The sequence below is a fragment of the Eremothecium sinecaudum genome, chromosome II (assembly GCF_001548555.1).
Source record: "Eremothecium sinecaudum strain ATCC 58844 chromosome II, complete sequence".
Classification (NCBI taxonomy): Eukaryota; Fungi; Ascomycota; class Saccharomycetes; order Saccharomycetales; family Saccharomycetaceae; genus Eremothecium; species Eremothecium sinecaudum.
In genome coordinates this window covers 152,579-179,254 of record NC_030893.1, presented here as the reverse complement: position 1 = coordinate 179,254, position 26,676 = coordinate 152,579, and the positions used below count along the sequence as shown (strand labels likewise).

The following is a 26,676-nucleotide window of genomic DNA, read 5'->3' as shown; positions in this document are numbered from 1 at the left end:
CTACTGTTAGTGTTAGCCAAACTGGCGCAGTCCAAACCTTTTTTCCTGAATGGGAAATCTCGTCACCTTCGACATAACTTAAAGATTAATGCCAGAACTTAAAATAATGCCTCTAGAATCTCAATAATTGATTCAGTACTATAGAATATACCTACGGCTGGTATAGAAAAGCATTGTACTTGTCTGGATAACAAATAATGTACTTTCGGATTTTAATAACAATCGAAATTTCCAGCCGGTTTATAAATTGAAAAGCCCGCTATCGAACATAGGATTGTATATAAATAAAAAAATAACTAAATTACCCATTTTAGAACACATTAGGCTCCATCACTCCTGCAATTAATGTCAACCATGAATCTAATATCGTCAGCCCTCTCACATATCGTAGAGGGTGATAATTGATTTATTAAAACTGACAAATAGGTTATATCTGACACAATCATAAACACTACACTGCAGATTGAGAGCTTTACGTCCGGTATTTTGATAATGGCACCCACTCAATTGGAAATCAAGGTTAGAGCTCTCCAAAGGCTTGTCAAGGAGGAGAAATACTATATCAATGAGCTTGAAGAGCAGAAGGCTCACATAGAGAGACTGAAACAAGACCCTCAAATCGATCAATACGATCTCAAGAAACAAGTAGAGGTCATGGAAGACACTAAGAGGTTACTTCCAAAATTTTACGAGAAGGTAGAGCAATTTTTTGCCGACCTGTCCAACTTTGTAAAGGAATACCAGGGTGAAGAAGACCTCACTGAAGCTAAGAAAGCCCTAGAAAGTGCAAAGGTTGTATTAGATAAAAACAAATCGGCGTAAGTGCATATATAGAGTAGCTTTGGTTTACATTTTCATGTATTTATGACCTCTTTAATAGTGTTCGAACTCTGAATGTATGTTTACGACAATCTGGATCCTGTCCTGAAATGGTGGAGATTACGTATCGAAATAGTACTAGCTAATAGCCGTGTTTAGAAGTCTAATGGATATAAGCATTGCACTAGGTAGATGACATATTGTGTATGTCTAATACTGTTCATTATGACTATAACAATACCGTTGCTTACGTACTTTGAGATATAGTGAATATTTTCAAATGATTCATCTACTGCTCCGCACATACACAAGCTGAGGACGCATTATTTTAACTAGCAATGTCCAAGGTAATAAGTACGTCAGCGCTTAAGAAGGTAAGCTTTATAGAGCCCCCAATCATAGTTGACTCGATATCGTCGTTGAATTCTAGCAAATCGGCTAATAAACTCTTTGGAAGACTTTCATCAGCTCGCCTAATTAATAGAATAAGAATAGAACCGTTAATCGAGAAGTCAGATACTGATTTCAACTCACCAAGATCACTGCCTACAACTTTATTTCCACGTAAATCAATCAGTGAAGAGGTGAGCAACGACCCAAAGACTGCTGCATGGTTGAAACCAGTAAAAATATGGTGGAAAATAGGTAAATTTCTTCTCCACAACTACAGAGCAGGTTTTACAAACACATATAGAGTGTTCCGCGATACTCGTACTCTCCCAACTGATCTCGAAACGCAGCTGTTCAGAAAAATTGAATATCACGAAATTGAATCTCGTCTTAACACCACTGCTTTACCACTAGATATAGGTATAAGTAGACGGCAATTACAGGAATGGAAACGAAGAAACATGATATGGAAACTCCCCACTTTTGGACTTTTAGTTTTACTTTTGGAAGAATTAGCCATAGTTTTTATTCATTTCTGGCCAAACTTTTCTCCATGGAACTGCTTAATACCTAGTGTATATAAGAAAGTATCAGATCGCAGGGCGGAGAGATTAAAAGTATCATCATCTATAACTGGGGAGGATCTGAACTATAAATCCGTATTCGCAATACCACATAAAGAAGCGCTGCAATATGCTGCGAGAATGGGTTTAGTACCAGTCTGGAAGTCATTGATCTACACCTGGTCCGGGAATACGAAATTCTCGGCTGAAATACTGAGGAAATGGCACCAATACCTATTTGTAGACAACTGGTTTATTCTGCGTGAGCTGTTCTCAGCTGAAAACAGAGATGTTGTTATCAATGACAGGGAGCTCGTCAATATGATATTGGAGAGGCAGCTTTTCACCAAGGGAGAAGACCTGAACGCAATGGTTCAATCTAACGACGGCCAGCTCGTGATGTTGATGAGACTGATCATTTACTTAAGTTGGCAGTTCAACAACACTGTAACGGTAGGCGGTCCCAAACTCTATAATGAAAAATGGGGCGTTAACAATGTTGGAATTATGAATTTTCCTGGATCCACCAGACTTGTCAATATTCAGGAAGCGGGAAATATCCAACAAATAGAAAAATACTGAATTATTTTGGAGGTGTATTCAAACGTCCGACGAAGAATAATAATAGTATACATAGTACTTGTTCTATGACCTTAGAAAAATGGTGGTTAAAAATGCGCTTATTGTATGATTGAATGGATTAAGTAGGGCTTTAAAAGACCACAACTTTCCCAAGGATGCAAATACCTAGTTCCTGAAAATATGCACTAAGATGCTGCCATTATTTCTTATCATTTGAATCCACAGCGTTCATTATCATACTTTATACGTCTCAACATGTGTATTTTCTTCAGACACAATTGTATGCGAATGATTTGGAGCGCGAATGACGTGCTTCCTCTCACTCATAGTACAATGGCTAATACTCTTGTACCATTCATCATTCAAGATGTCTTGCATTGTGGCTCGTTTTGCTGGATCAACCTGTAACATTCGAGACATGAGTGGTCTTGAAGCATGTGGTAACAAACGTAATAATATATAAGGACCACGTATAACCTTCCTCTGTTTTTTCGGTTTTTCTGCAACTGCTGTGGCTGCACCAGCAGGCGAATCCTCCTCCTTCATAGCAATTGCAGAACCGGCTAGTTTAATGTGATTATCGATTAGTGTTGTTTCGCCATCTTTTACTGACGTTGGATATTCTGCTGGGGATTTCAACTCAGCTTTTTCCGTGGAACCGGAGAGAAGGTCATGTGGGGACTGTTTCTGGACATCAGAAGAAAGAGCGGCAGGTATGTTGCCGTCATATTCAAGTCTCAGCTGCTTCTCCCTTTGCTTGTCTTCACGTCTGCGTTGCATTAACAGTTCATGCTCTTTGGCACTCTTCACGTAATCATGCTCCTGGTCGTCAGGCATGCAATACACTTTAAAGTTGTTATCCGTCAAACGGGGCTCTTTCCAGGGGAAGCGCTTTAGCATCATACAACAGAAGATAATGGCAACAGACCATATGTCAACCATTGGAGCACTGTAGCTATTTGTTGAGGTTAATACTTCGGGCGCTAAGTATGGGTCACTCCCAACAATTCCACGGGCAAGCTTCTCATCAGCCTCGTATGTGTATTTGAAGACGAAGGCGGACCCAAAATCAATCAACTTTAAAATACCATCACGAGTCATAACACAGTTATCCAATTTTAAATCCCTATGTGCATAGCCCTTAGAATGCAGGTAATTGACACCTTCAACCAACTGTTTAAAACAGCAATTTATCTCCCCACGGGACATCTGTCCTGACATAACAACTGCAAAGAAATCCACCGGACAGTATTCCATTACTTCATAGTATTGATTTTGCTTGCTGTCTGAAAAAACATCCAAAGTTTCGATCACATTAGGGTGGTGTAACATCGATCCAACCATATACTCCGAAGTGCATTTGCGCGCATAATCCTTTACTGATTCCCCTGCTCGTCTCGGCCTAAACTGCTTGACCGCAAAAGTCCGACCATCTGATGGACGCACAAGTACTTTCACAGACCCTCCTGCCCCTGACCCAAGAACCTTACCCAATTTGCCGTATTTCTGTGCAAGAATTGAATCATCGTGATAAATACTAGTCTTATTCGATAGCGAAAGACTCGAATCTGCGCTAGGTGGGATCGCAGAATGCGTGTGTGAGTGGTGATCCGCTGACCGCGTCAAGTTCACCTGTGATGACGTGGTAGTTTTCTTCCGCATCGACGATCTGAAAAACCTCGTCAACTCATTAAATGACCTATTGTGGTGATGGTGATGCGCCTGCGGATGATTGTGGGATATATTTCCACTACCACCATGCACGTGATTCGCATTGCTATGATTCGAGTCTTCGCGGTTGATAGAGTGAAGGGGCGATAGCCCCTTCATACTTTCGGAGGACTTCTTCTTGTGAAAGTTGATACCTAATAGGCTCGGCATACTAACACAATTCGTTCACCGCAATATATTCCTTACTATAGTTGGAATCCCTGGTTTCGTTCGATTTTCGCCAGTTGTAACGGATAATAAAGTATACTATTAATTAAATTCAAATTCTTTAGTAATAAACAGCGAAAACTCAACACCTGTTGTAAATAAGATAGACTTCTACCTCTATTTTAGCTTGAATATATCGACCCAAACCCCCTTAAAGTTGAAAACTACTTTTCTTTCGGTACCTTCTCCGTAACAGCTCACCTACAACACACTATTCCCATGTGTAGCAGGAATGGCAATCTTCCGTAGCTTAGAGAATCTCTAATATTGCACTTTTTGACCCTTACAAGTGAACCTTTGTCAACCCGGTTTGTATTTTATTGATGATATATTAACTTCCACGCACCTTTTTGCAAACAGTCAGTGTTCCAAATAAGGTAGGTAAATATTTTTTTTTTAAATTTTTTTTAAATAACACTTAACATAGAGATAATATACGGGAGGTTTTTTTTATTTATTGCTCTTGAAGTTTACTACTGCTAGACACATAAATCTCCAAACCTTTCAACGTATTGGAATGTGAAGTTTGTGTTTGAGGGAGTCGCGATCAAATTCGTGGGCGATAAGGTTACCCGGCCCCACAATTACCCGGCCCCTTTATTACCCGGTCTCTGTTTTTGTTCCCGTCGACCCCTTCATACCGTATTAGTAGTTTGTTGACAAGATCCAGATAGAATAACACACGACTTGGACGTTTAGCGAGGCTATAGTAGTGGACTAGGAGATGTCTAGCGCAGGCCAGCAGCAGATATTGCCACTGCACCAACAATTGGAGCTTAACAAGACTGTATACGACTATGTTCAGTGCTGTGGAGCGGACGAGGCCTTGTTATTGCAGTTGCGCAAGTTGTGGGGGTTGAGTAAGATAGATTCCGATGCGAAGGCGTGTGGAAGAGATTCAAAGCTGCTTGTGAAGAAATGGAATTCGATTATTAGACTACATCGTAAGATTATTGACCTAGAGCATAAGTGTAAGCAGCTTAGCGAAGAGTTAGAACTTCTGCCGTCCGAGCTTAGTAAAGAAGCTGGAGGAACTAGTACGGGCGATCAAAATGTGACTTGGATACCAAGAACAAATGCTACGTTTCAAGTGGATCTCGGGGCGTCTGTGACCGATATAAAGCTTCATCCATCATTGCCGTTGATGTTTTTGGTCACTGATCAGGGTAAACTAGTAGCATACGATTTATTTAGCAGGACGATGCCGCTGCATTCGACGCAGGCACACATGAAGGGTATAACATCTTTGTCGTTGGTGGAGACTGTAGAAGGCTTATTGATGTTATCAACCACTTCCAAGGACTTGCAGTGCAAACTTTGGGAATTCACTGAAGAGGATGGCTTCCGCTCGATACGGATGTTATCTTCACACGAGCATATTGTGTCACAGTCGCGTTTTGTGCGGTCGGGGGCGGACTTGCTTCTGTTTACGTGTTCACGGGACCTGACAGTGAAGATCTGGGATACGAAGACGGGGTGGTGCATTAAGTCCTTCCAGCCGCATACGGAATGGGTACGGACATTAGATGTTTGCGGGGAGTACGTTGTGACGGGGTCCAACGACTGTTCGGTTAGATTGTCACATTGGAAGAGCGGTAACGGGCTTTCTATGGGCATACAGCACGATTTCCCCGTTGAGCGAGTATTGATACTCCCTATGTTTGAGCCTACAGAATGTGACGAACATCAGCTAGAATACACAAAATTTGATCCCGATTACAGTACATTGAAGTTTAAATATTGCATATCCTGTTCCAGGGACAATCTTATAATTCTTTGGAAGGTTCCACTTCCGAAGATTATTCCTCATAGACCGCCGCAACCTAATCCATTACAGACTAATTTTGAAAAAATAAAGATATTTAAGGGACACACATCTTGGGTCAGGGATATAAAGGTGCGGGGAAACTTTCTATTTTCATGCAGTGATGATAGATCAATTCGATGTTGGGATCTTATTACAGGACAATGCCTAAAAGTTTGGCCCGAAGCCAGCCGGGGGTTTATCAACTGTCTATCGGTGGACAGTGATGTTTCAAATGATAAGTTGTTAAGGAGTTTATTACTAGTAGGGAGTATAGATGGAAAATGTAACGTTTTCATGAAATAGAAAAGTGGTTCGTCGTGTAGTAATAATACGAATACTATATATATATTAGTATTAAGTAGACTATTATATCTTGATTGAGTTTTTGTTTTTATTCTGTTAGTGTTAGATATTTCTAGGCGACAAATGGACCTCCGGTTGCCTACAACAGACAGAGAATCGCGTTGGGGCCATAACGTCTGTTAATTATACGTTGTTTTCACCTTACAGGTTACTAAATCTAGTCCATTTTAGCATATGGCTCCAGCATATTATACAGCGTCCTCGAGATATATTGGAGGAAATGAGAATGGACTGTAGATGGTTCCCTCACCTTTGAAGAATTTCGACATTGATTCAACCCAATGGAGACGTAGAGAATGTAACATCGCAGAGGTACCTTCCATTACAACCAAGATGACACATGTTAATATGAACCACATTGCAAAGAGAGCAACGGTCATGAATACACCAAAGATTCCAGTACTACCAAACGCAATTTGGATAGTCATTGTCCATAAGACAGTAGACAATTGGGCATGAGCCAAAGAAAGCGCCCATAAACGCAAGTACGAGGCTGTGTGTGAGACACAGTTCAAACACCATTCTATAGTGTGTATCACCTGGTGGATAACTACGTCCCCAAATGATTCATTTTGATGCGAATTACCCTCTTCTTCGTCGTCATAGTTATCGTCTACAGTTTCGTCATCTGAGGCATTGTTAAGTACCTGATCAACGCTTTGATCAATTTGTGCAAATTCTGAATTCGACAAAGCAGTATGCATATGTTTACTGCGGACAAACTTGAAATGCAATGGCTTTGCCAATAATAACCAAGGCACACAAATGAGTGCTGTAAATAATAGAAACACTTGTACTTGTGCTTGGCCTGGATATAATTTTTCGTCAACTTTACCGGGGGCCAAGAACATATTGATAAACATATTCAATAATGCTGGCGGCGATATGCCGTGCTTATACCAGTCTACCGTCCATTTGTAAATAATACAAATAACCAAGTAAGCAAAGATGCTGCCAAAGAATAGTAGACCAGGAATGAAGTTGCAAACTATATCCACCATGTCTTTAAAATAAAGCGCGTTTGCCAAGGAATACATATAAGAATAAAACATATGGATAAAACCCATAATAATTGACAGCTTCATTTTTAGTGCATTGCTAAAGAGTAATGCATTTTCTGCACCATGCCATGCATAATCGATCCCAATTGGATATACACCAACTTGTTCAGCGGTTATAGATTCACCTGGTTCGAAAGAGTCCGGCCATTTCCAGCCCGACTTGAAGAGGGTTAGAGATTTAGAAAACATATCATTGTAGATCAACCCTGTGTATATTGAAAACAGACCCATTAAAAGTAAGATATATCTACCTGAAAATGCCATATCAAAAATTTCATCCCTTTTGAGCTTTGAAATGTTCTTTTCATAAAGGACAAGAACACTAGCTGCTAATGCCAATATCATACCATGGCCCATGTCACCAAACATGATTGCAAACATGAAAGGGAAAGTAACAATGGTGGCCAAGCCGGGGTTCACTTCTTGGTAAGATGCTATACCGTAACAATCGCAAATATCTTGAAAAGCTTTTGTAAACTTGTTAGTACGATGGAACGTTGGAGGTGTCAAGTTGGTATCCAAAACATTGATCAGAGGTGACGCATCTACTCCAAGAGCAGCAGTCAGTTTTTGCAAAATAACCTGCAATGTTTCAAGTTCGTCAACTGGGATCCAGCCTTCTGCTGTCAACGTTCTTCTACTGGAATTGTAGACGAAAAGATTTAGCGTATTATACACGGCCTTTTCTTTACAGATCTGCTTATTCCAGTCGGCTAATTCCTTGCTGATAGAATATAACCCACTTTCCAAGGTGACTGCAGTTGTGTGCATAACCTTTTCGAAGTCATCTAATTTTTCGTTTAGTTCAACTATCTGCCGAGATCTGAGTTCTTGCGAATTCTGAATGTCATACAAGTTTGCGTCTAGAGATTCTGCAATTTTTTTGATTCTTTTCATAATTAAGTCGCCGTGTGCAAAAACAATAAACGCATCCTTATAAATGTATTCCTTTGATTTTGCATCATAAAATTTAGTAGGCAGTTCCACATTTCTAAAGTAAAGATTACCTCTCACCATTCTCCATAAAGTTTTCACCAAAGTGGAAACCTTATCTCTTGGAATTACACCAGTAAAGTACGGCAAGAACTTGGAGGAGGCCCCATCTTCCAGCTCTCCATCTTGTTCACCAGCATTAGTAGACGCCACCTGAATATCCACACCGCAGTTCTCAAAAAATTCACCTGAAGCCAAAAGAAGCGCTTTGAACTCGTCAAGCTGGGTTTTTTGTGACTCTAACTGCTCGCTAGCTTCAACCAATTGCACGAACCGGTCTTCTAGCAACTGCGCGTTTTCCACGTGATCGTCAATTACTGAAGTACTAGGCGGTAAATCAAATCCAGCTCTAATATCACGCACCTGGGTTCCATCTTGGACTTCTTCGTAAAATGGAATTTTGTACTTTCTCAAAAGCGAGTAAAAGTACCGATATTGCCGTTCCACGTTATCCAACCGTCTAAGCTCAGATACAAAAGTACGTTGGAAACTTCTGACTTTCTTATTTAAATCCCGAAACTGAAGTAAACCACTTTCCCCTAGAATATAAACAGTATTTCGGGCAATCTCTTGAGGGATGAACATTTCAATCAACCTCATTTCCGCTGATCGGAAAACCGCTTCTTGCTTCTCTATCATCCTTAACTTCAGCTATTACACTAGGATCCCGAAATTAATAGCAATTCAATAGCAAAATATCTTTAATTATGAATATTTAATTGGGTAGAATAATTATCTTTTGCTGGTTAAATGGACAGTTAACAAAAGTAGCAAAAACAGGATAGGTATTATTATCACTAAGAACACCTAAACATCAACAACCACGTGATACTTAAATAAGAGACGTGGTTTTAAAGATTCGATACTTCTAATTAATCCGGCTCTGATCATGATCAGCTATCAGATCAGTTATTAAATCCTTTATTCTCGTTTTTTATAGATCTGTTTATCAGTTTATATATTCATATATATAAAGCGCCTAACAATTCCCAAGAAACAGATCGAGGAACGAACTACAATAGCGACTTAATAGGGAATACCACTGGGCACATGACAGTCGTAAACAGTACTGAGATGGTGCCAATAGTGGCTTCTGCACCTGGAAAGATTATTATCTTTGGTGAGCACTCTGCAGTGTACGGTAAGCCTGCAATGGCGGCTTCGGTATCTTCGTTAAGGTCTTACTTATATGTTAAAAAGACTGAGGATGAAAGCGTTGTAGAAATGGCGTTTCCTGATATAAACTCTAATTATTCGTGGCCTCATAAGGATTTGGAGGAGATTGATAGACAGCAGTTAACTCTGGCACAGGAGAGTAATGATGTTAATAACTATGTGATGGAATTTGTACGCTCCCAAGTGTCAGGAAAGGGCAGCGACTTAGAGCAGCAAGCAGCGGTGTGCTTCTTGTATCTTTATATGTGTCTTTGTCCAAATCTGAAGGGCGTTAGATTTATTTTGAAGTCCACGTTACCGATTGGCGCCGGATTAGGATCTAGCGCGTCAATTGCTGTGTGTCTGGCACTAGCTATGGCCAAATTAGGTGGCCACCTTGATGCTGAATCTAAGGAGCTCTCTTCAAGTGACTTGGAGTTTGTGAATAAGTGGTCATTTATTGCAGAGAAGTGTAACCACGGGACGCCCTCTGGAATTGACAATGCGGTGGCCACATACGGCAATGCAGTTGTGTTCAGAAGACAGGAAGATGGTTCCACCACGTTTGAGCCAATAAAGGAGTTTCCACAAGTGCCCATGGTGCTTACAAATACGAAGATTCCAAAGTCAACTAAGGTTTTGGTTGCAAATGTGCGCAAGTTGTTTGAGCGGGAACCAGTCATCACGAGCACTATTTTGGAAGCTATGAGCGCGGTTGCAACTAAAGCCAAGGAGTTACTTCCTGCAATTAGTTCAGACCCCAAGAGATATACAGAAATGCTGGAGCTAGTCAGAATCAACCACGGGTTGCTAGTGTCTTTAGGTGTTTCACATCCTGGCTTGGAGGTAATCAAGAGCTTAAGCGATTCTACAGGCATTGGCTCCACCAAACTTACTGGTGCAGGAGGTGGAGGATGTGCTTTCACTCTTTTGAAGACAGGTACCACTGATGAAGCTGTAACTTCCTTCATTGAAACACTTTCGAAGAATCATGGCTACGAGTCCTTTACGACGGAGCTAGGGGGCTTAGGTTGTTGCTTCGTTGCTCCCGACAGTTTGGCTGCCCACGCTTCAGAGATAGCTAAGCTATTTGAAGAGGAATCTACTATTGAAGAACTAAATAATGCTTTACTGCCAGGAAGCTCTGCATTGAATTGGGTGGTATCGTAAATACTGATTGCTTTGCATCTAAAATTGCTGAGCTTAACAGCTTTCTAAGAGATTTCAATCATTGAACAGCTAACCGATGTCCCGTTACTAGGGCGAACTGCATTTGCTTAGATACACAATTAATCTTAACTATCTGAGGGTATTATTTACGTAGTCAACACCCTTTTATCTAGATAATCATGGTATCGCCTCTTTTTCTATCACCTCCGAAGTCAAAAGGTTTACATACCTCTGTTAAAGTGAACCTTTTGAATAATACTGCCATTCTTATCCTTCTTGTTAGAGAATTCAGGTTCTAACTTGTTAACATCTATAGCTTGATATTGTGGGAAAATTGCAAGAGCGAAAGGCAATGCAATAAACGCTGTGGCTGTGATGACACCTAGTTGAACCATCGTCTGGAGCGCGAATGACTTATTCTTCAAAATACCACGTTGTAGCCTCATCATCACTAATGGTGGGACAACCATAATTGGAGTAGCGTTAATCACCCTACTCAAAGCTGTTTCACCAACAGCAAGAACAGCGGCTTTCTTTGACTTCCCTAACTCCTCACCGTGATCATCAAATACCGAAATACCTTTGCGTATTTCATTTCCTCTCATCAAGAACACATTAACAATACCCGCAGAAGCAACAGCGGCAAACGGGACTAAACGACCGAGAACCATCTTGGTAGAGGGCGAGAGATTTTTTAGTCTTGGAACAAGCTTATTTAGACCCACAGCAACACCACATGATGCAGAAACGGCAGCTGCGTAGTTGGTAATCAACTGCTGCGTGCTCATAGGTTCTGACTTGTTCGCATTGGCTGAATTTACAGCAACATTTAAAGATTGGTTAGCCCATTGCCAAAATAATGTACCCATAGTCCCTAACCCCGGAGTTAACATACCAGTGGTAACAAGAAGATTAGAAAGCACATTGGATGACATACGAAATGGCAGGAAAACAGGTTCTCCAGTATCAGGATGAATTGTCGAATCTAAACGCTTCTTGGCTAGCCAAAACTCTGGAGTCAATTCCTTTAATTCTCCATAACGAAAAGATCTAATAATTTCTTTCGAACGTTTTACATCAGCCTCAGTGGTGAGAAGCATTGTTGGGTCCGCAATCTCCGCACAATGGCGCACTCTACCCCAGTAACTGTTTAAGTCATAGCGCGAGGCTGGCAATGGGAATGGGCCCGGAACACTTGAAGCCATTTTTTAGTTTCAGAGACTTTCAAAGATGAATTTCAGCCTTTACAAGCAACCTTTACACGTTACAAGTACCCAACGAACCTATATATGAAATGTACTGGATGTTTTATACCATTTACACCGTGCTAAGTTCGGGAATATTCGGAACTAGTTCACGAATGTGCTCGTCTAGAGTGATAGTACATCAAACAAGAGTCATATTATAGCTCCCGGACGAGCGAAAGTGGGGCCTGGTTACGTAGGTGCCGTTCCCCGAGGCTCTCAGCTCCTCTTTGCTATAGTAAGCTGGCTTTTTATTCCGAATGCAGGAACTAGCCCCAAATAGCCTCACATGAATGTTCATAATTACCCGGCCGGATGTAAATTATTACATCAAAATTCTCGGCATCGAACATAAACTTCTTTCCTGGTACATACCTCTTTTTAGTTTCAGCTCAGTGATACGAAATTTTATGCATTCTATTCACTGTGCCATCTAACTAAATAGATGATCAGAGGGGAAAAGAAGAGCTAGATTGAAGTTCATGAGCGTCCTCATACTGAATAGGGTAGAAACTATTAAATGGCCCTAGTTGGTAACTGCGCAAGCGATACAGATTTTTTATAGAATAACGTAAAAATTAGTTAGCGACTTACTGTATTATTAGTCTATCAGCAGGCAATGCCCGCTAACCGTACTGGAGCCCTTAGATTGAACTACGAACTTGCTTCTGTGTACTTTAGATTTAGTCGTTTCTTTTTCAGTGATGCCTACTAGCTGAAAAATTTGAAGATGCTCATCGCATGAGCTACAGTTTATCAACGGAAGAAGATGGTGCGACAATGGCTGAAGATAAGTCTCAAGTGAAGCTTAAGTTTTTCACAAGAGAGCAGGATGCCTCTCTACAAGTTGCAGAAGCGCCTCTTTATGTTCCAGTGTCATTGAAAAGATATGGGTTGTCTGAGATTGTAAACCACCTATTGGGGACTGAAAAGTCTGTTCCGTTCGAGTTCTTGATCGATGGAGAACTTTTAAGGGTATCTCTAGATGAATACCTTACGAAACGTGGGCTATCTACGGAGACAGTTTTGAATGTGGAGTATACGAGAGCTGTTTTGCCACCTTCTTACCTGAATAGTTATAATAACGACGATTGGGTGAGCTCGCTTGACGTCGGTGCTAACAAGATAATCAGTGGATCTTACGATGGTGTGGTCCGTCTATGGAATATGTCGGGAAAGGTTGAAAAACAGTTTTCTGGACATTCCGGTCCAATTCGTGCAGTAAAGTACATTAGTAGCACACGGTTCGTATCTGCTGGTAATGACCGTACCTTACGTCTCTCGAAAACAAAGAATACAGATTTACAAGATGCTGAAGACCTTGAAGAAGTCGAGGAGGCACAAACATTGGCCATTTTGGAAGGCCACAAAGCTCCAGTGACCTCCTTGGATGTCCGCCAGGACAGAATTTTATCAAGTTCCTACGACAATTGCGTCGGATTATGGTCCACAAATTATAAAGATATGACTGCAGTAGACCCCATGGTAGCTTTAGGTGACAATTTTTCAACAGCTGCAGCAAAAAGAAGAAAGTTAGCCGTCAAGGATAGTTCTATTAGGAGACGTGCCCCTCTATCTTTTTTGGAATCACATAAAGCACCAGTCGAGCAAGTAATTTTCGACTCTAATGACACTACAGTCGCTTACTCTGTCTCTCAGGACCATACTATCAAGACTTGGGACTTGGTTACCTCACGTTGTGTTGATACCAAAACAACAGCGTTCTCACTATTGTCATTGGTTGAAATTCCTACCCTAAACCTATTGGCATGTGGTTCTAGTGCAAGACACATCACTTTACATGATCCAAGAGTAGATTCTTCCTCTAAAATAACGCAGCAGCAACTTGTAGGCCACAAGAACTTCGTTGTCGCTATGGATACATGTCCGGAGAACGAGTACATGCTGTGTTCAGCCTCGCACGATGGAACTGTCAAAGTTTGGGATATCAGGAGCAACGCGCCCATGTATACCATAACCAGGGAAGATAAGACAGTAACGAAAGGTTTAAATGACAAGGTATTCGCTGTAAGATGGGCAAAAGGCGTTGGCATCATCAGCGGTGGTCAAGATAAAAAGATTCAGTTCAATAAAGGCGAGGATATTTTCAGGAAATAGACTTACATGTTATTTATATACTGAATAAAAACTCACTAATCCATAATATGCTTGAAATAAGGAATTGTAGTTTGTAACATAACCGTTTTGACATTTTTTGGTAACCTTGGCATTTTTGTCCGTCCAACCGCGAATGCGTCGCAGAGCTGCGAGTTCTTCCACAGTAAATTGAACAAGTGGTCTCGTACCATATTTCAAAGGACCAATATTTATCCAGCTTAAATTATTACAGTACTTTTTCATCCTTTCTATAGCTTCAAAGTAGGTAAAAATATTTTCAGCTGTGTCAATAAAATATACGCTGACCACAACAACGTTATCATAATCACTTTGCGGAATAAATTTGGTAAAGTCGCCCCAATGTGTCTTCAAGTTTTTTGGTTTGTTAAGGTCTGATAAATTGAGTTTGAATTCTTTAACTTGGGTTTCTGCATCACCGTGGTTACTGAAGTCTTGTGCGAAAGGTCTCAAGGAAATATTCTTCTTGGACCCTAGAACAAATTCGTTGCAGAGGTACATAAAGGGATCGAGTTCAATGGAATTTACTTCCATATAGGGAAATTTCATTGCAATTTGACAAGCAATTCCTCCACAACCAGAGCCAGGGATTAAAACCAAAGTTCGATTGTTCTGTGGTATCCCGCTAAGGTTTTCTGTAATATAGTTAATCAACGGTTTCCGTTCCACAGCATAATCAGGATGCCAGTCCCGCAAAATATGACTTGTAGACTGTATCACTTTGCTTTGCTTTGATTTATAGCCAGGTAATACAACTTTTTCAGTTTCTTCTACGATAGCTGGGTTCTTTGCATGTACCCGGTAGCCTAGGCGCTTACCAACAGTTTCAAGATCCTTCAAATATTCTGGGTTCTGAGCGTGCAGGGTGCTCAAAGTATACTCTACGAGTAACTTAATTGTGGCAGAATTTGATGTGATTGAGGTATTGACCAATTCAAGCTTATTGAAGTATTCCAGAGATTGCAATTGAAGTTGCGTGCTTACATCCAATTCTTTAGTTCGTGTGAATAATTGGGCATTCTGGCTCAAAGCTCGCTGTTCATACTCGCGGAAGTGTCCTAAGGCCTCGACCAGTTTACTTAACGGTTCTCCGGTTTCAAAGTTTTCGTCTGCTTGGCATAGCTTGAAGTTATGTGCTAATTGTACGGAACCGTTAAATGAGGGGGATACCGTCTTAAGCAAAGCCTGTTCGACTTTAGCAGCTAGCCACCTACGAAAAGGCGCGTATCTCTTGAGTGGTAACATAATAAAGGAGATTAAAACCACGACGATTGTGACAGCGTTACTTAGCATTGTTGCCTTTAATATTGGTGATGATTTTCTATTAAATAGGTATCGATTGTTGTATATGATTAATTAAGATGTAAAATAATTTATAAAATTATAGATAGAAGAAACCAACTAATATAGGCAGCGAGAATATTTTTTGATGAATATTTTTATGATTGGAGTGTACTAAACTCTTGCAGCTTCCTGATGCTCATTTTCCTTTTCAACATCTACAGTAGGGTCAGCTGGCTTAGCATGCATGGCGTGGTATCCAAAGACAGATCTCTTTCTTAAACGTTCACCATACTTTGAAAACAACCAAGGTACAGGAACCATTGCTAAACTGATAAATGCAAAAACGGAAGATGCCCAGTCAATTCCCAACTTCTCGTACATTTGAATAGTGAACAATGGGAATGTGCAACTGAATACATAACGCATCATGTTATTGGCGGCCATGGCTGAAGCAACCACCAATGGTGGGTACGACATGGTAAAGTACATCAAAACACTGAAAAATATCAGAACCAAACTGAAGCCAAACGGTACTCCAGCAGCTAGAGGAACCATCCAATGGACTGAAGGCTTTGCACTCCAACCTATCCAGAATAATGCAGCTGGTAATGCAACAGAACCAACCTTAGCAACAAACATGATGGACTCTGGCTTCAATGGAACAATATTGCCGTTTTCATCACGGTGACCTCTGAAAGGAGTTGTACGGCTAGAAGTTGGAAGATCTAGGGGTGGAGTACCGGCTGGAGCCTTAGGGAACAAATAACGACGGTCGTACCAGATATAGAACGCAGACCCGATCCACAAACCCACTGAAATACCCAAGAAGGTTAAACCGTAGTTACCCATGGAGAAGTGGTATAGTTGTCTGAAAATAAGTGGGTATGATTCAAAAAATGCGAATAGAACTGCGAAAACAAAGGAAACGTACAAAGAGAACACGAACACAATTGGCTCCACCATAAGCATCTTCAAAGGTCTGAATATAGTGGTTGTGAAGGTAGCTTTTAGGAACGCACGTAATTCCTCTGCGGAAGGCTTGCGAACATTTAAGCCACGCTTCTTGGCACGCTTTTGAAGGATAATAGTTTTGTTTGTCTCTGGCATAATCACTATAAATGGGAAAATAGCCGCACCAGCTAACAACTGAATCCAGATTGCCCAGCGCCAATCTTTATTCTCAACAGCGTAACCAGTCATAATAGGAGAAATAACAGGCCCTAAAAATGGAGCCAAACAGAAGAATGTCATCAAAACAGACAATTCATCCATATCAAAAATATCAGCAATTGTCCCACTTGCAACAGATAAAGCTGGAGATGCAAAAACACCAGACAAAAACCTGAGCGGCAAAACAATCCTCATTTTTCCATCAGAGAAACCAACACCAAGAGCAAACAACAAAGAAATTGGTAATGAATACAAGTAGACAGGCTTACGTCCGTAAACCTCAGATAGGGGAGCTCCCACGACATTTGCTAACCCGAGAAGATAGAATGTTAAACCGGAAATAGCTAATGTACGATCAACTTTATAACGTGTAACAAATTCAGGCACAGCAGACATATATGATGACGAACCCATGGTAACAACCAATGCTAAAAATGCCGCCACCATAACAGTACTCCACTTCTTCCATGCTGACCAGTTGTGAGGATTGTCCATATCGTATTTATCATCCCAGTCTAGTTGACTAGGTTCAATCTCACTATCGTATTCCTTCCCGATTGAAAACCCTTCCGTGTCACTAGCTGTACTCAAATTATTAGAGTTATGTCCATCCATCTCCGATATTATGTTATTAGAGTTCGATGTCTTAGCCGCTGGAGGCACTTGGTCCGCTTTTGACGATACCGACTGCATAATTACTATCTAAAATAATTAGGTTCTAATAGGATCGCTAAAGAGATTTTAATTTAGAATTATCGAACAATTTTATACAGTTGATGTCAGTAGTATAACTTCCATTGTATTTGAGTTCTGTATTTATATTTAAGTTTGCTTTTTTCCGAGAGAAGGTGAAATAGAACATTCGCTGCCTGGACGGAAAATGTTATGCTTCCGCTCCGGTCTTGTATTTTTCCAAAATAACGCGCATAGGAGCAAGTGTAAGTAAGCATAGGTATTTATTTACATAGTGATGGCAATAGGGTGGCTGTCACATAGATTTAAGCCGATATGCAAGAGATAGTGAACCTCGCTGCCTCCCATAGGGCATGCCATATCATTACACAGTTCTATAATGGCCAAGAACGACTCCTGAATGATAGGAGAAGACCCGAGGCAACTTTTCTTTACTCATCGGTAGATCGTATTGCACACACAGTTTCATATGAGCCTCGTGCACTCCTATTTGATGCCAAGAACGGCAGCGGCGCTCTTGGTAGATATCAATATACTTCAAGCGCTGACTATGTGGGCGATGGTGGCGTAACTACGGAATCGGTTAATACAGACCCTGCCGAGCATGTGACTGTTATTAGGACAGGGCCTGCTATTCGGCGTTCAGATTATCAGCGGGCCCTAGACAGCGGAGCGGAACTGCCGCGGCTGGATGCTAGTAACACCGAATATTGGTCAGATTATGCAAGAATGATATATACACCTGGGAATGTCCAAGAGCTTGATAACTGGTGTCATGATGTTGAGAGGCCATGTCTGCCAGACTTCAAGGGATTAAGGGAGCGTCGCTTTGATTTGTACGAGGCTGGCATAGAGGTATGTGCTGAGAAATGCAATATTGACTTTATAGACGGGCCCCTTCATACGGAGCTAGAGAAATGTGATATGCTACAAGGGTTTAACGTTGTCACTGATGTTGACAGTGCTTGGGGCGGCTTCGGGACACAACTTGTTGAAATACTTCGCGATGAGATGCCCAAGTCTGTTATTTTCTCCTGGGGTGTTGGGGAGTTCCGTCCCGTATTACGCAATCGGATCCGTACGACATTATCTCTTACTGAAGAAAGTCATGTCTACTTCCCATTAGGAGGTGAATCGTTACATAATCTGTCATTATGGGAACAAGGGGCAAAATTGTGCCAAGTATTTGATACTGTTGCTGCGCTTACACAAAAGCACTCCATGGCGGAAGTCGCAGATCAACTTACCGGAGCTGTTTGGCAGCGAAATTTGATATCACGTGCCAGATCTTCTAAGTCCAGCTACACCTACTTCAGTGATGGTATCCGTGCTAGGCGGGCGGAGCGTGCATTTAACGAGCTACATGTTGGTCGCGGCGAGAGTGTTCCTTTATGGGAACCATGGGATACTCTTCCAGATGCGTATAAGAACCTTGACTACGTAGATTTTGCAGTCACCTCAGCAGTAAGAGAAACATTCCAGAGTTGGCGAAGGGACTACCTCCCCCGGGTCCTACGCCATGACGACGACCGGGATGATGTTGCTGACCGCCTTGATACCGTCGCCGCCGAGTACCACGATGGCCTCGTCGATGATGATGATAGCGATGATTAACCGTGTATATTTTTAATACAAGCACTGAAGAAAATCTATTTCCATGCTAGCGGTTCTAGCGCACGTGCACCGTACATGATATCCAGAATGCTGCCAAAAGTGATCGTAGTTGCTGGCACTACTGGCGTTGGGAAATCACAGCTTGCTGTGCAACTGGCTGCCAAGTTCCAGGGCGAGATAATCAATTCTGACTCACTTCAGGTGTACAAAGGCATACCCACCATAACCAATAAGCACCCACTTGCAGAGCGACATGGCATTGCACATCACCTGATGGATCATGTTGATTGGTCAGAGGAGTATTATCTTCACCGCTTTGAAGAGGAATGTTTAAAAGCAATTAACGATCTGCATTCTCGTGGTAAAGTACCGATTATTGTTGGCGGCACACACTACTATTTACAGATACTCTTCAATAAGCGTATCGTTGGGACCGAAAAAATTAGCCAGCCAACTTCAGAACAACTTGAAATACTAGATTCGGAAAATCCGCAGCTTGTTTACGATCACCTTGTTAAGGTGGACCCTGAAATCGCTCAAAGATACCACCCAAATGACACTCGGCGAGTCCGAAGAATGTTAGAGATTTACTACAAAACTGGTAAAAAGGCCAGTGCAGCCTTTGATGCGCAGGATCTTAAATTGAGGTATGATACCCTCTTTTACTGGGTGTACAGTGATGCATCAGCGCTAAACAAGAGATTAGATGATCGCGTCGATTCCATGATAAAAGCCGATGGCCTCAATGAGATTAAACAACTTTACGACTATTATACGCAAAATAACTATACCAAATCGCAATGTGAAAACGGAGTTTACCAAGTGATAGGATTCAAGGAGTTTTTACCGTGGCTGGAAAATCAAAACAATGTAACTCTGGAAGATTGCGTAGATCAGATGAAAGTTAGGACTCGACAATATGCAAAAAAACAGGTAAAGTGGATACGTAAAATGTTAATACCAGATATTAAAGGCCAGATCTACATTTTAAACGCAACAGATCTGGATAAGTGGGATGAAAATGTTGCAAGTCGGGCTTTTAGTATAGCAGATCATTTTATGAGGGGCCTGCCTAATCTAGAAGACTTTGTACCCGCTGGGCTACAACACTTAATAGATAATTCTACAAAAACTGTTGAAGTAAACAATTACAGTCCGAAAAAAGTCAATGATTGGACCCGTTTTAATTGCGGGATTTGCCTAGACAAAAACAATAACGGGTTAATCTTAATTGGTAAAGAATCTTGGAAAATCCATCTATCAAGTAGACGTCATAAAGCAAATCTTAATAGGGGGAAGAAGAAAAAGCAATATGAAGAGTGGTTGAGTCGGCAACCGACGCAAAAAGAAGACAGTAAAGGGTAAAGATATTAAAAAATTATGTAGTCAGTTTGGCAATTAAACTCTCGCGCTCGGCTTGGCGCTCTGAGGTGAATTGTCTAATCTCCTCATCTAATGCAACAACAGTCTGATATAAGCTGTCGTAGAAACGTCGGCCCTCCTCAATGTTTTCCTTCACCTGTTCTAAAAGCTGGAGCGAGTGACGGAAGTCTTGAATCAGTAGGTCACGTGGTTGAAGTTTTTTTAGTGGGTTACTTTGGTCTCTAAGATATAGTTCTTTGATCAGTTCGTTGTTACGGTCGCGTTCGGCGCGGACGTATGCTAAGTTTTGCTGGAAGACTGACACTAAGTGTTCTTGGAACAAGGCTTCGAAATCCAGGGATAGCGTCTGCTTGTGGTAGGAGACGACCTTTGGAAGAACTCTGTTATCTATGGAATTCTTTTCAGCGTCTCTGATGTAGTCATAGCGGTGTTTAGTGGCTTCTCTAACCTTTATGGAGGTGGGATCGTTATTTTCCGGTAATTTTAGTTCTGTTGTGATGAGTTTTTTATCGACAGTGTTAAAAATCTCATATGTCTCTTCCGTGATAGCCTTGCCTTGTATGAGGTATTCTTGGATTTTGTTTATCTTCTCATTGAATCTGGAAGACATTTCTTCTACCTTAGGAATTGTCCACCGCAGTGACCCGTGCAGAGTTCTGAGTTCATTATCTGCGTCCACTTCTTTCTGTAATAGTTGTTTCGTTTGTTCGAATATGGACTCTAATGATTGCTGGGACATGCGACTTTCTTCCAATGCGTCTGAGTAAGCCATCCAGTCGTCTTCTGATATATGCTTCATACCTGGTGGAACTTCGTTATCTGGAATACTTGCATTTAAGAGCTTGTTCAACGCAAGCAAAGGGTCCCTCACATGGTCCTCAAAGTACTTCTGCTGACGTAGGTTAAACGCAGTACAGCTTTCGATAACGTCGACAGGTAACAGGTTTCTGAACAAGATGGTACATCTCGGAGATGAAGTATCTTGCAGCTCATCGATCAGTATTTCCTTCACCATGCAGACAGACTTAACTACTGGGCAGTTTTCAGGGACCGCTTGAAGATATATCAGATCATTATTCCTTTCGCAAACTCTCAGCGAGTCCGCAATCTCTTTTTTAAAAGAGTCGACATCCGAGTTACTGCCAGCTTTCAGGACATTATACTGAGCTTCTCTCAAAGAACGAACCTCATTGCCAAACTCCTGCTTTTCACCGAAATGTAATGCATTCCGATAGTATGCAACAGCTGCAAAGTACCGTGACTTAGCCTCCATGGTATATACCAATTCTGTGCGGACTATCCTACTGATATTTGCCATTTTGTGTGCTTCTTTGTAGAATAACGACACCTGCATCGCCAACTTAGCCACAATAGAGTTTTTCATACTGTCCTTGACTGACTTCAACCATAACCGCTCCTGAGCCTGGGCAAGCATCAAATTCTTCAGTGAAAGGAGAGCCTTTTCTTCAAATAGATCCTTCATATCATCGTCTAGAGAATTCAGAATATAGTCAAAACAACCTGCACTCATCTGAAAGTACTTACAGGATGTCTTCAACTTCTCAATAGATAACTCCTCTGGCGCGACATGTGAATAGAGTGCCCCTATATTGTAAACAATGTTATATAGCTCAAACCGGAACAGATTTGACGACTTACTTATCGACCTATGACTTAAGGTTTCAAACCACGTAAAGTTAATCTGTCGATCAGGAAATTTGACCAACAGTGATCTCAGAGTATCGTAATACCCTTTCAACACTTGTAAGGTTTTTTCTGAGATTTCTGAGGCGACTACTATATCCCTCATTCGGTTAACCGTCGTCAAGTCATCATTGAAAATTGAGGACACCTGATAAAAAGTTGAATCTATTATATCGGCAAACTCTCGTTTCAGGTCAATCTCAACTGTCTTCTTCAGCGGTATTCTAACCAATTGCAGCATTGATGTTCGCTTGAAGCTAGTTTTATTATCCCTAAAATGCTAGACATAAGATCAAAGCATCTTTTAAAGCAAGAAAAAGAAAAAAATTATCGAACTTTAACGAAGAGCAACAAGGGACTTGTATAGATTGGGAAAGGTTCAACTATATGACGGGTTATTTCTTTTAGAACGCTTTATACCTATGATGAAAACAATTTACCCCTAAAGGTGCTGGAAACGTCAGCAGATGCATCATGAAAAGAATCATCAAGTGAAATTTTTTTTGGCGTACCAACGCTGAGCATTTGACATGTCGGTGAAGGGCTTACTAAGTTATTTGAATTGTCTGCTTGTGCATATTCGGAGTCTTCGACACCAGCCGCATCACGGTCATTATTTAGTTCGTTTAGTAGGAATGTAATGTTTGTAATTTTCGACTTGATCGATTGCGACGCATGCAGTGAACCATGAGATTTAGCTAGCCGTATACCTCTGGCAGCCTTTTTTAAATCACTGACTTTGGGAGTTTTCAATTTATCCAGGGATTTTATGGAGATATCGCTATTGGATAACATTTTTGATTGAAGTTGTGAAGTTGTTGGAGTTAACGGGAACTTGCTACTATCAACTACGTCCCCATCTGGAGGAGTTTCAAAGACAAGATCAGTTGAAGAGACCCGGTTGGTTTGGAGTATGAGGATACGTAATCCTTTTTCGGCATATTTATTGCAACCTGGGTCCGAATAATAGTTAACTAAATCTTTTCTTGTGAACAGTTCGTTTTCTCGTTTCTTGCGAAGTGCTTGCTCATAGTAGTCCTCCAATTCTAGGAATTTAGCGGCGCGCATATGATATGAGTAGTAGACATTGTTGCGCGCGTATCCTTCCTCTAAGAAACATATCAAACCAGAAAATAGTGTGAAATGCTTGAATTTAGCAAATGCAGCGTCGAGAATCGCTTCTTGTTCGTCCTTGGATTTTAAGTTAATCAAATACCGGAAGAACATATTCATAACAAATCCACCAGGGATCTTTTCAGTGACGAAAGAGAACAGTTCAAGGTGGTTATCCACATACGGAGCGACCTCCAAGAAAACGTCCAGTGTGATGAACGGGGCGGATATGGTCTTCAAAATAGCATTCAAGTCACCAATAAGAATCTCCTTGTGGACCGGTGAAGAGATATCCTTTAATTTCAACAAAAGCTCAGACACCATGTCCAATGACTGATCTTTGTAATAGCACTTTCTGTTCAGTGCTGAGATTGTCTGTGTGCACGCATCTACAATCTGTGGGTGAGTGGTATTACTCAATTGGAACGCAGTAATCTTCCTCATGAAGTCCAGAACGCTTAGGCCAATAATGCTTACCTCGGAAACAAGCAACGTGGTCATCAATTTCAGAAGCACCACGGAGCTTTCATCGTGAGTAGTTAGCGCCCGCGTAAACAACAAAATTATAATATACCTCAATTGCACCGGAATTCTATTTGAGATATATTGCAACAAGTCCTTATTCGGGACTTCGATCAACCGCTTAATAAGTGCACGTATAGATATAGAAAGTTTATCCGTCTCAGTTGTATTAAAAAATGACTGTAATGCCATCTCAGAATAGTCCATCGGGTTCTGCACTTCTTCAAGCCCAGCAACATGCGTTTGTGACCTAGAAAGACGTCTTTCACTCGGACTCAAGTCTACATCTAAATACTCCCCTTGGAAGCGGAGGTGTAATTCTTGGAACTTACACAACGCCAGTTCGACAGCCCGAGCCATCAAAACACTCACTTGTGGATTACTAGCCAAACTAGTAGTCTTAGATATATCCAAACACCCCTTCATCAACAAATCATCATTTTTTAATCTCTCGGTGACAACCTGAAAGTAGATATTAACAAATGTTTCGTACATTTGAATAAACTCCAAATCTCCATTGCACAGAACACCATCCAAATGTTGACAAATACTACCGAAAGCAGTCTCAATCTTCTCTACAACGCTAACATCAATATTAAAGTTATTATTATTCAAAGTTTTAATCATTATATCCAAAAACTCTTTTAAGAACACGTTTAGGTTCTCCTTACAACTGACAATAATTTTGTCCAATAACTCCAAAGTTACCATAACATTGCCGATACGCCTATGATTGAGATCAGTCGTTGTCCGCTTAACAAGGTAGGCACCCACCTTCTCTAATTTCGTTCTCCTTGAATTAACATAATACAATAAATACGACGTCTCTGATGACTTCGGCTTCTTATCAGGTGTTCTACCGGTCGGATAGCATTGATTTACCAACTTTTGATGCTTAGGAGAGAAGAGTGACACCATGTGGGGCTATGGATAGCTAGAACTAACTATAATTGACCGTTTCGCTAACAATGCTCCTAGTTGTGACGTTATTAGCCTAAATTAGTGTTGGCGAGTAATAAACATTTTTTTTCTGTAATATGAGGGTGACTTCAGGTTATCCAAATCATCAACCACATCAACTAAGTAAAGATTAAACATCGTTAAGGTTGGCATTAAATGAGTCGATACGAATATTGATTAGTCGACTTACGAATTTACGATAATTATAAAGATTCAATAATGCATGGTGTTCCTATCTATGTGAAGGGTGGCGTTTGGACCAATTTGGAGGACCAAATTCTTAAAGCTGCGATACAGAAATACGGTACTCATTCATGGAATAAGGTTGCTTCTTTGCTTCAGAAGAAGAGTGGGAAACAGTGCCAGAACCGTTGGAATGAATATTTGAACCCAAGACTGAACTTTGAGAAATGGTCTAAGGAAGATGATGTGAAGTTGCTGCGTTTGGGTAAGCTACTGCCGAATCAGTGGCGCACAATTGGCGATATGATGGGCCGCACTGCTCAGTTATGTTTGGATAGATATAATAAGCTTCTCGAAGAAGACGGGGAGCAGGATACGCTGCGCGTGGGGGAGTTCAATCCGAATGCTGATACGCAGGCTGCCAGGCCGGACCGTGAAGAGCTGGAGGACGACGAAAGAGAAATGCTGGCAGAGGCAAGGGCCCGGCTGCTGAATACTCAGGGTAAAAAGGCTACGAGGAAGATACGAGAGCGCATGCTGGAGGAAAGCAAACGTGTAGCGTATTTACAGAAAAGACGGGAACTGAAGCAGGCCGGTGTGGACTCTAAGATTCGCGCGCCAAAGAAGAAATTCGCTACGCAGCTTGATTATAACAAAGAGATACCCTACGAACAGGCTCCCGTTGGTGGTATCTATGATACTACGGAAGAGGACCAGCGACTAAAGGCCCAGCTGGAAAAGTTCGAGAAACAGGTGGACAAGAAGGGGCTCCGTTCGACAGCTGCTACAAAGAAGTCCACTGGCAAGAAGAAGCGTGTCCTGGAGGATGCTAGCGACAAAAAGATCGTTGGAGTAGATAATGTTGTCAACAATGAGTATAAGAAACCGAAGCTAGAACTGCCGCCGTCGGGCACCGTGGCAGAAAGTAGTTCCAGTAGCGTTGCAGCGATACGAAAAGAGATCCTCGCAAATAGAAGCCAAGGTTCCATCTTCGATGTAGATCCCTCCAGTACCGCGTTGATTTCCCCACCTGCGCCCACCTTGAAATCCAAGCCCAAAGCGTTCCTGACACGTCTCTTCGCTCAATTGCCCGCGCCAAAAAACGACTTTGAGTTGGTTTTCGAGGATGACCAGGTCACCTCTCCAAACTCACCCGCGTCCCCAAATGGCTCCCAGGACCTCCCATCAACTGCCGAGGACCATGCAGTAGATGTCCTTCTCCCCTGGACATGCGAGTCCCTCGAACGCAACGACCTAACTATTCCCTCCCCTGTTCCGGAGGTTAAAGACGAAGTAGACCATTTCTACAACTTGCATATCGAAGCTAAGCGCACTGAGACTGACACATACGAGAACCCAGCACTTCTACAGATCCGTGACTCGCTCTTAAACAGCATTTCCGCCGAGGAGCAAAATGACCATAATCCGCAAGTCGAGGTCTTGCTTTCCAAGCGGCCGTCACCGGAAGCTCTTCGAACACGCATACAGCAACTGCAAACATCAATCCTTTCTATGTCCAACCAGGAGAACCCACCAGCCTCCATTATAGAACAAACTCTACAAGCATCGTGTGACCTGACCTCGACTCTTCTCCCCAAGCTCCTTTCCAACGGACATAGTTATCATCTAAACTACGCAAAATACCAAAACGAACATCTAACCATTGAGGAACGCAAGGCTGCAATGCAATTGCTAATACAGTCCCAGTGTTCCTCAACCTAAACCACCCAACCATTTTATGATTACCCGGCCTATTTTCTCTGCGGAAAAATTTCGATTCCTGCAAAACCGTTTAGAACATTTTAAAACCTAGTGATACATTTGCCCAC

General features: G+C 41.5%; 15 protein-coding genes and 1 non-coding gene across 16 annotated transcripts; 9 read left to right on the top strand and 7 right to left on the bottom strand.

Moving 5' to 3' along the window:
- Positions 1-492: 492 nt before the first annotated feature.
- On the top strand, positions 493-822 carry RBL2 (Rbl2p; the record flags this gene model as incomplete). Its single annotated transcript, XM_018130318.1, has 1 exon — positions 493-822. The coding sequence occupies one exon, from the start codon at positions 493-495 to the stop codon at positions 820-822; it is 330 nt and encodes a 109-aa protein (XP_017985586.1).
- A 335-nt stretch (positions 823-1,157) lies between these two features.
- PNT1 (Pnt1p) lies at positions 1,158-2,354 on the top strand (the record flags this gene model as incomplete). The annotated part of the gene is made up of 1 exon (XM_018130319.1): positions 1,158-2,354. One exon carries the CDS (start codon positions 1,158-1,160, stop codon positions 2,352-2,354), a length of 1,197 nt encoding a protein of 398 aa, XP_017985585.1.
- A 234-nt stretch (positions 2,355-2,588) lies between these two features.
- HRK1 (putative serine/threonine protein kinase HRK1) lies at positions 2,589-4,235 on the bottom strand (the record flags this gene model as incomplete). The annotated part of the gene is made up of 1 exon (XM_018130320.1): positions 2,589-4,235. One exon carries the CDS (start codon positions 4,233-4,235, stop codon positions 2,589-2,591), a length of 1,647 nt encoding a protein of 548 aa, XP_017985584.1.
- Positions 4,236-5,016: 781 nt separating this feature from the next.
- PAC1 (Pac1p) lies at positions 5,017-6,402 on the top strand (the record flags this gene model as incomplete). The annotated part of the gene is made up of 1 exon (XM_018130321.1): positions 5,017-6,402. One exon carries the CDS (start codon positions 5,017-5,019, stop codon positions 6,400-6,402), a length of 1,386 nt encoding a protein of 461 aa, XP_017985583.1.
- Positions 6,403-6,650: 248 nt separating this feature from the next.
- VPH1 (H(+)-transporting V0 sector ATPase subunit a) lies at positions 6,651-9,155 on the bottom strand (the record flags this gene model as incomplete). Its single annotated transcript, XM_018130322.1, has 1 exon — positions 6,651-9,155. One exon carries the CDS (start codon positions 9,153-9,155, stop codon positions 6,651-6,653), a length of 2,505 nt encoding a protein of 834 aa, XP_017985582.1.
- Positions 9,156-9,566: 411 nt separating this feature from the next.
- ERG12 (mevalonate kinase) lies at positions 9,567-10,841 on the top strand (the record flags this gene model as incomplete). Its single annotated transcript, XM_018130323.1, has 1 exon — positions 9,567-10,841. One exon carries the CDS (start codon positions 9,567-9,569, stop codon positions 10,839-10,841), a length of 1,275 nt encoding a protein of 424 aa, XP_017985581.1.
- A 221-nt stretch (positions 10,842-11,062) lies between these two features.
- FSF1 (Fsf1p) lies at positions 11,063-12,046 on the bottom strand (the record flags this gene model as incomplete). Its single annotated transcript, XM_018130324.1, has 1 exon — positions 11,063-12,046. The coding sequence occupies one exon, from the start codon at positions 12,044-12,046 to the stop codon at positions 11,063-11,065; it is 984 nt and encodes a 327-aa protein (XP_017985580.1).
- A 449-nt stretch (positions 12,047-12,495) lies between these two features.
- On the top strand, positions 12,496-12,640 carry AW171_hschr291. The gene has a single exon (XR_001930073.1). It is a non-coding gene; the product is annotated as an HBLSNR8 (small nuclear RNA).
- Positions 12,641-12,865: 225 nt separating this feature from the next.
- YTM1 (Ytm1p) lies at positions 12,866-14,203 on the top strand (the record flags this gene model as incomplete). The annotated part of the gene is made up of 1 exon (XM_018130325.1): positions 12,866-14,203. The coding sequence occupies one exon, from the start codon at positions 12,866-12,868 to the stop codon at positions 14,201-14,203; it is 1,338 nt and encodes a 445-aa protein (XP_017985579.1).
- A 9-nt stretch (positions 14,204-14,212) lies between these two features.
- On the bottom strand, positions 14,213-15,514 carry AW171_hschr289 (uncharacterized protein; the record flags this gene model as incomplete). Its single annotated transcript, XM_018130326.1, has 1 exon — positions 14,213-15,514. One exon carries the CDS (start codon positions 15,512-15,514, stop codon positions 14,213-14,215), a length of 1,302 nt encoding a protein of 433 aa, XP_017985578.1.
- A 162-nt stretch (positions 15,515-15,676) lies between these two features.
- On the bottom strand, positions 15,677-17,368 carry TPO4 (Tpo4p; the record flags this gene model as incomplete). Its single annotated transcript, XM_018130327.1, has 1 exon — positions 15,677-17,368. The coding sequence occupies one exon, from the start codon at positions 17,366-17,368 to the stop codon at positions 15,677-15,679; it is 1,692 nt and encodes a 563-aa protein (XP_017985577.1).
- A 315-nt stretch (positions 17,369-17,683) lies between these two features.
- On the top strand, positions 17,684-18,982 carry DML1 (Dml1p; the record flags this gene model as incomplete). Its single annotated transcript, XM_018130328.1, has 1 exon — positions 17,684-18,982. One exon carries the CDS (start codon positions 17,684-17,686, stop codon positions 18,980-18,982), a length of 1,299 nt encoding a protein of 432 aa, XP_017985576.1.
- A 75-nt stretch (positions 18,983-19,057) lies between these two features.
- On the top strand, positions 19,058-20,347 carry MOD5 (tRNA dimethylallyltransferase; the record flags this gene model as incomplete). The annotated part of the gene is made up of 1 exon (XM_018130329.1): positions 19,058-20,347. One exon carries the CDS (start codon positions 19,058-19,060, stop codon positions 20,345-20,347), a length of 1,290 nt encoding a protein of 429 aa, XP_017985575.1.
- Positions 20,348-20,360: 13 nt separating this feature from the next.
- Positions 20,361-22,310, bottom strand: RIM20 (Rim20p; the record flags this gene model as incomplete). Its single annotated transcript, XM_018130330.1, has 1 exon — positions 20,361-22,310. One exon carries the CDS (start codon positions 22,308-22,310, stop codon positions 20,361-20,363), a length of 1,950 nt encoding a protein of 649 aa, XP_017985574.1.
- A 179-nt stretch (positions 22,311-22,489) lies between these two features.
- On the bottom strand, positions 22,490-24,622 carry EFR3 (Efr3p; the record flags this gene model as incomplete). Its single annotated transcript, XM_018130331.1, has 1 exon — positions 22,490-24,622. One exon carries the CDS (start codon positions 24,620-24,622, stop codon positions 22,490-22,492), a length of 2,133 nt encoding a protein of 710 aa, XP_017985573.1.
- A 261-nt stretch (positions 24,623-24,883) lies between these two features.
- On the top strand, positions 24,884-26,569 carry CEF1 (Cef1p; the record flags this gene model as incomplete). Its single annotated transcript, XM_018130332.1, has 1 exon — positions 24,884-26,569. One exon carries the CDS (start codon positions 24,884-24,886, stop codon positions 26,567-26,569), a length of 1,686 nt encoding a protein of 561 aa, XP_017985572.1.
- Between the last annotated feature and the right edge of the window lie 107 nt (positions 26,570-26,676).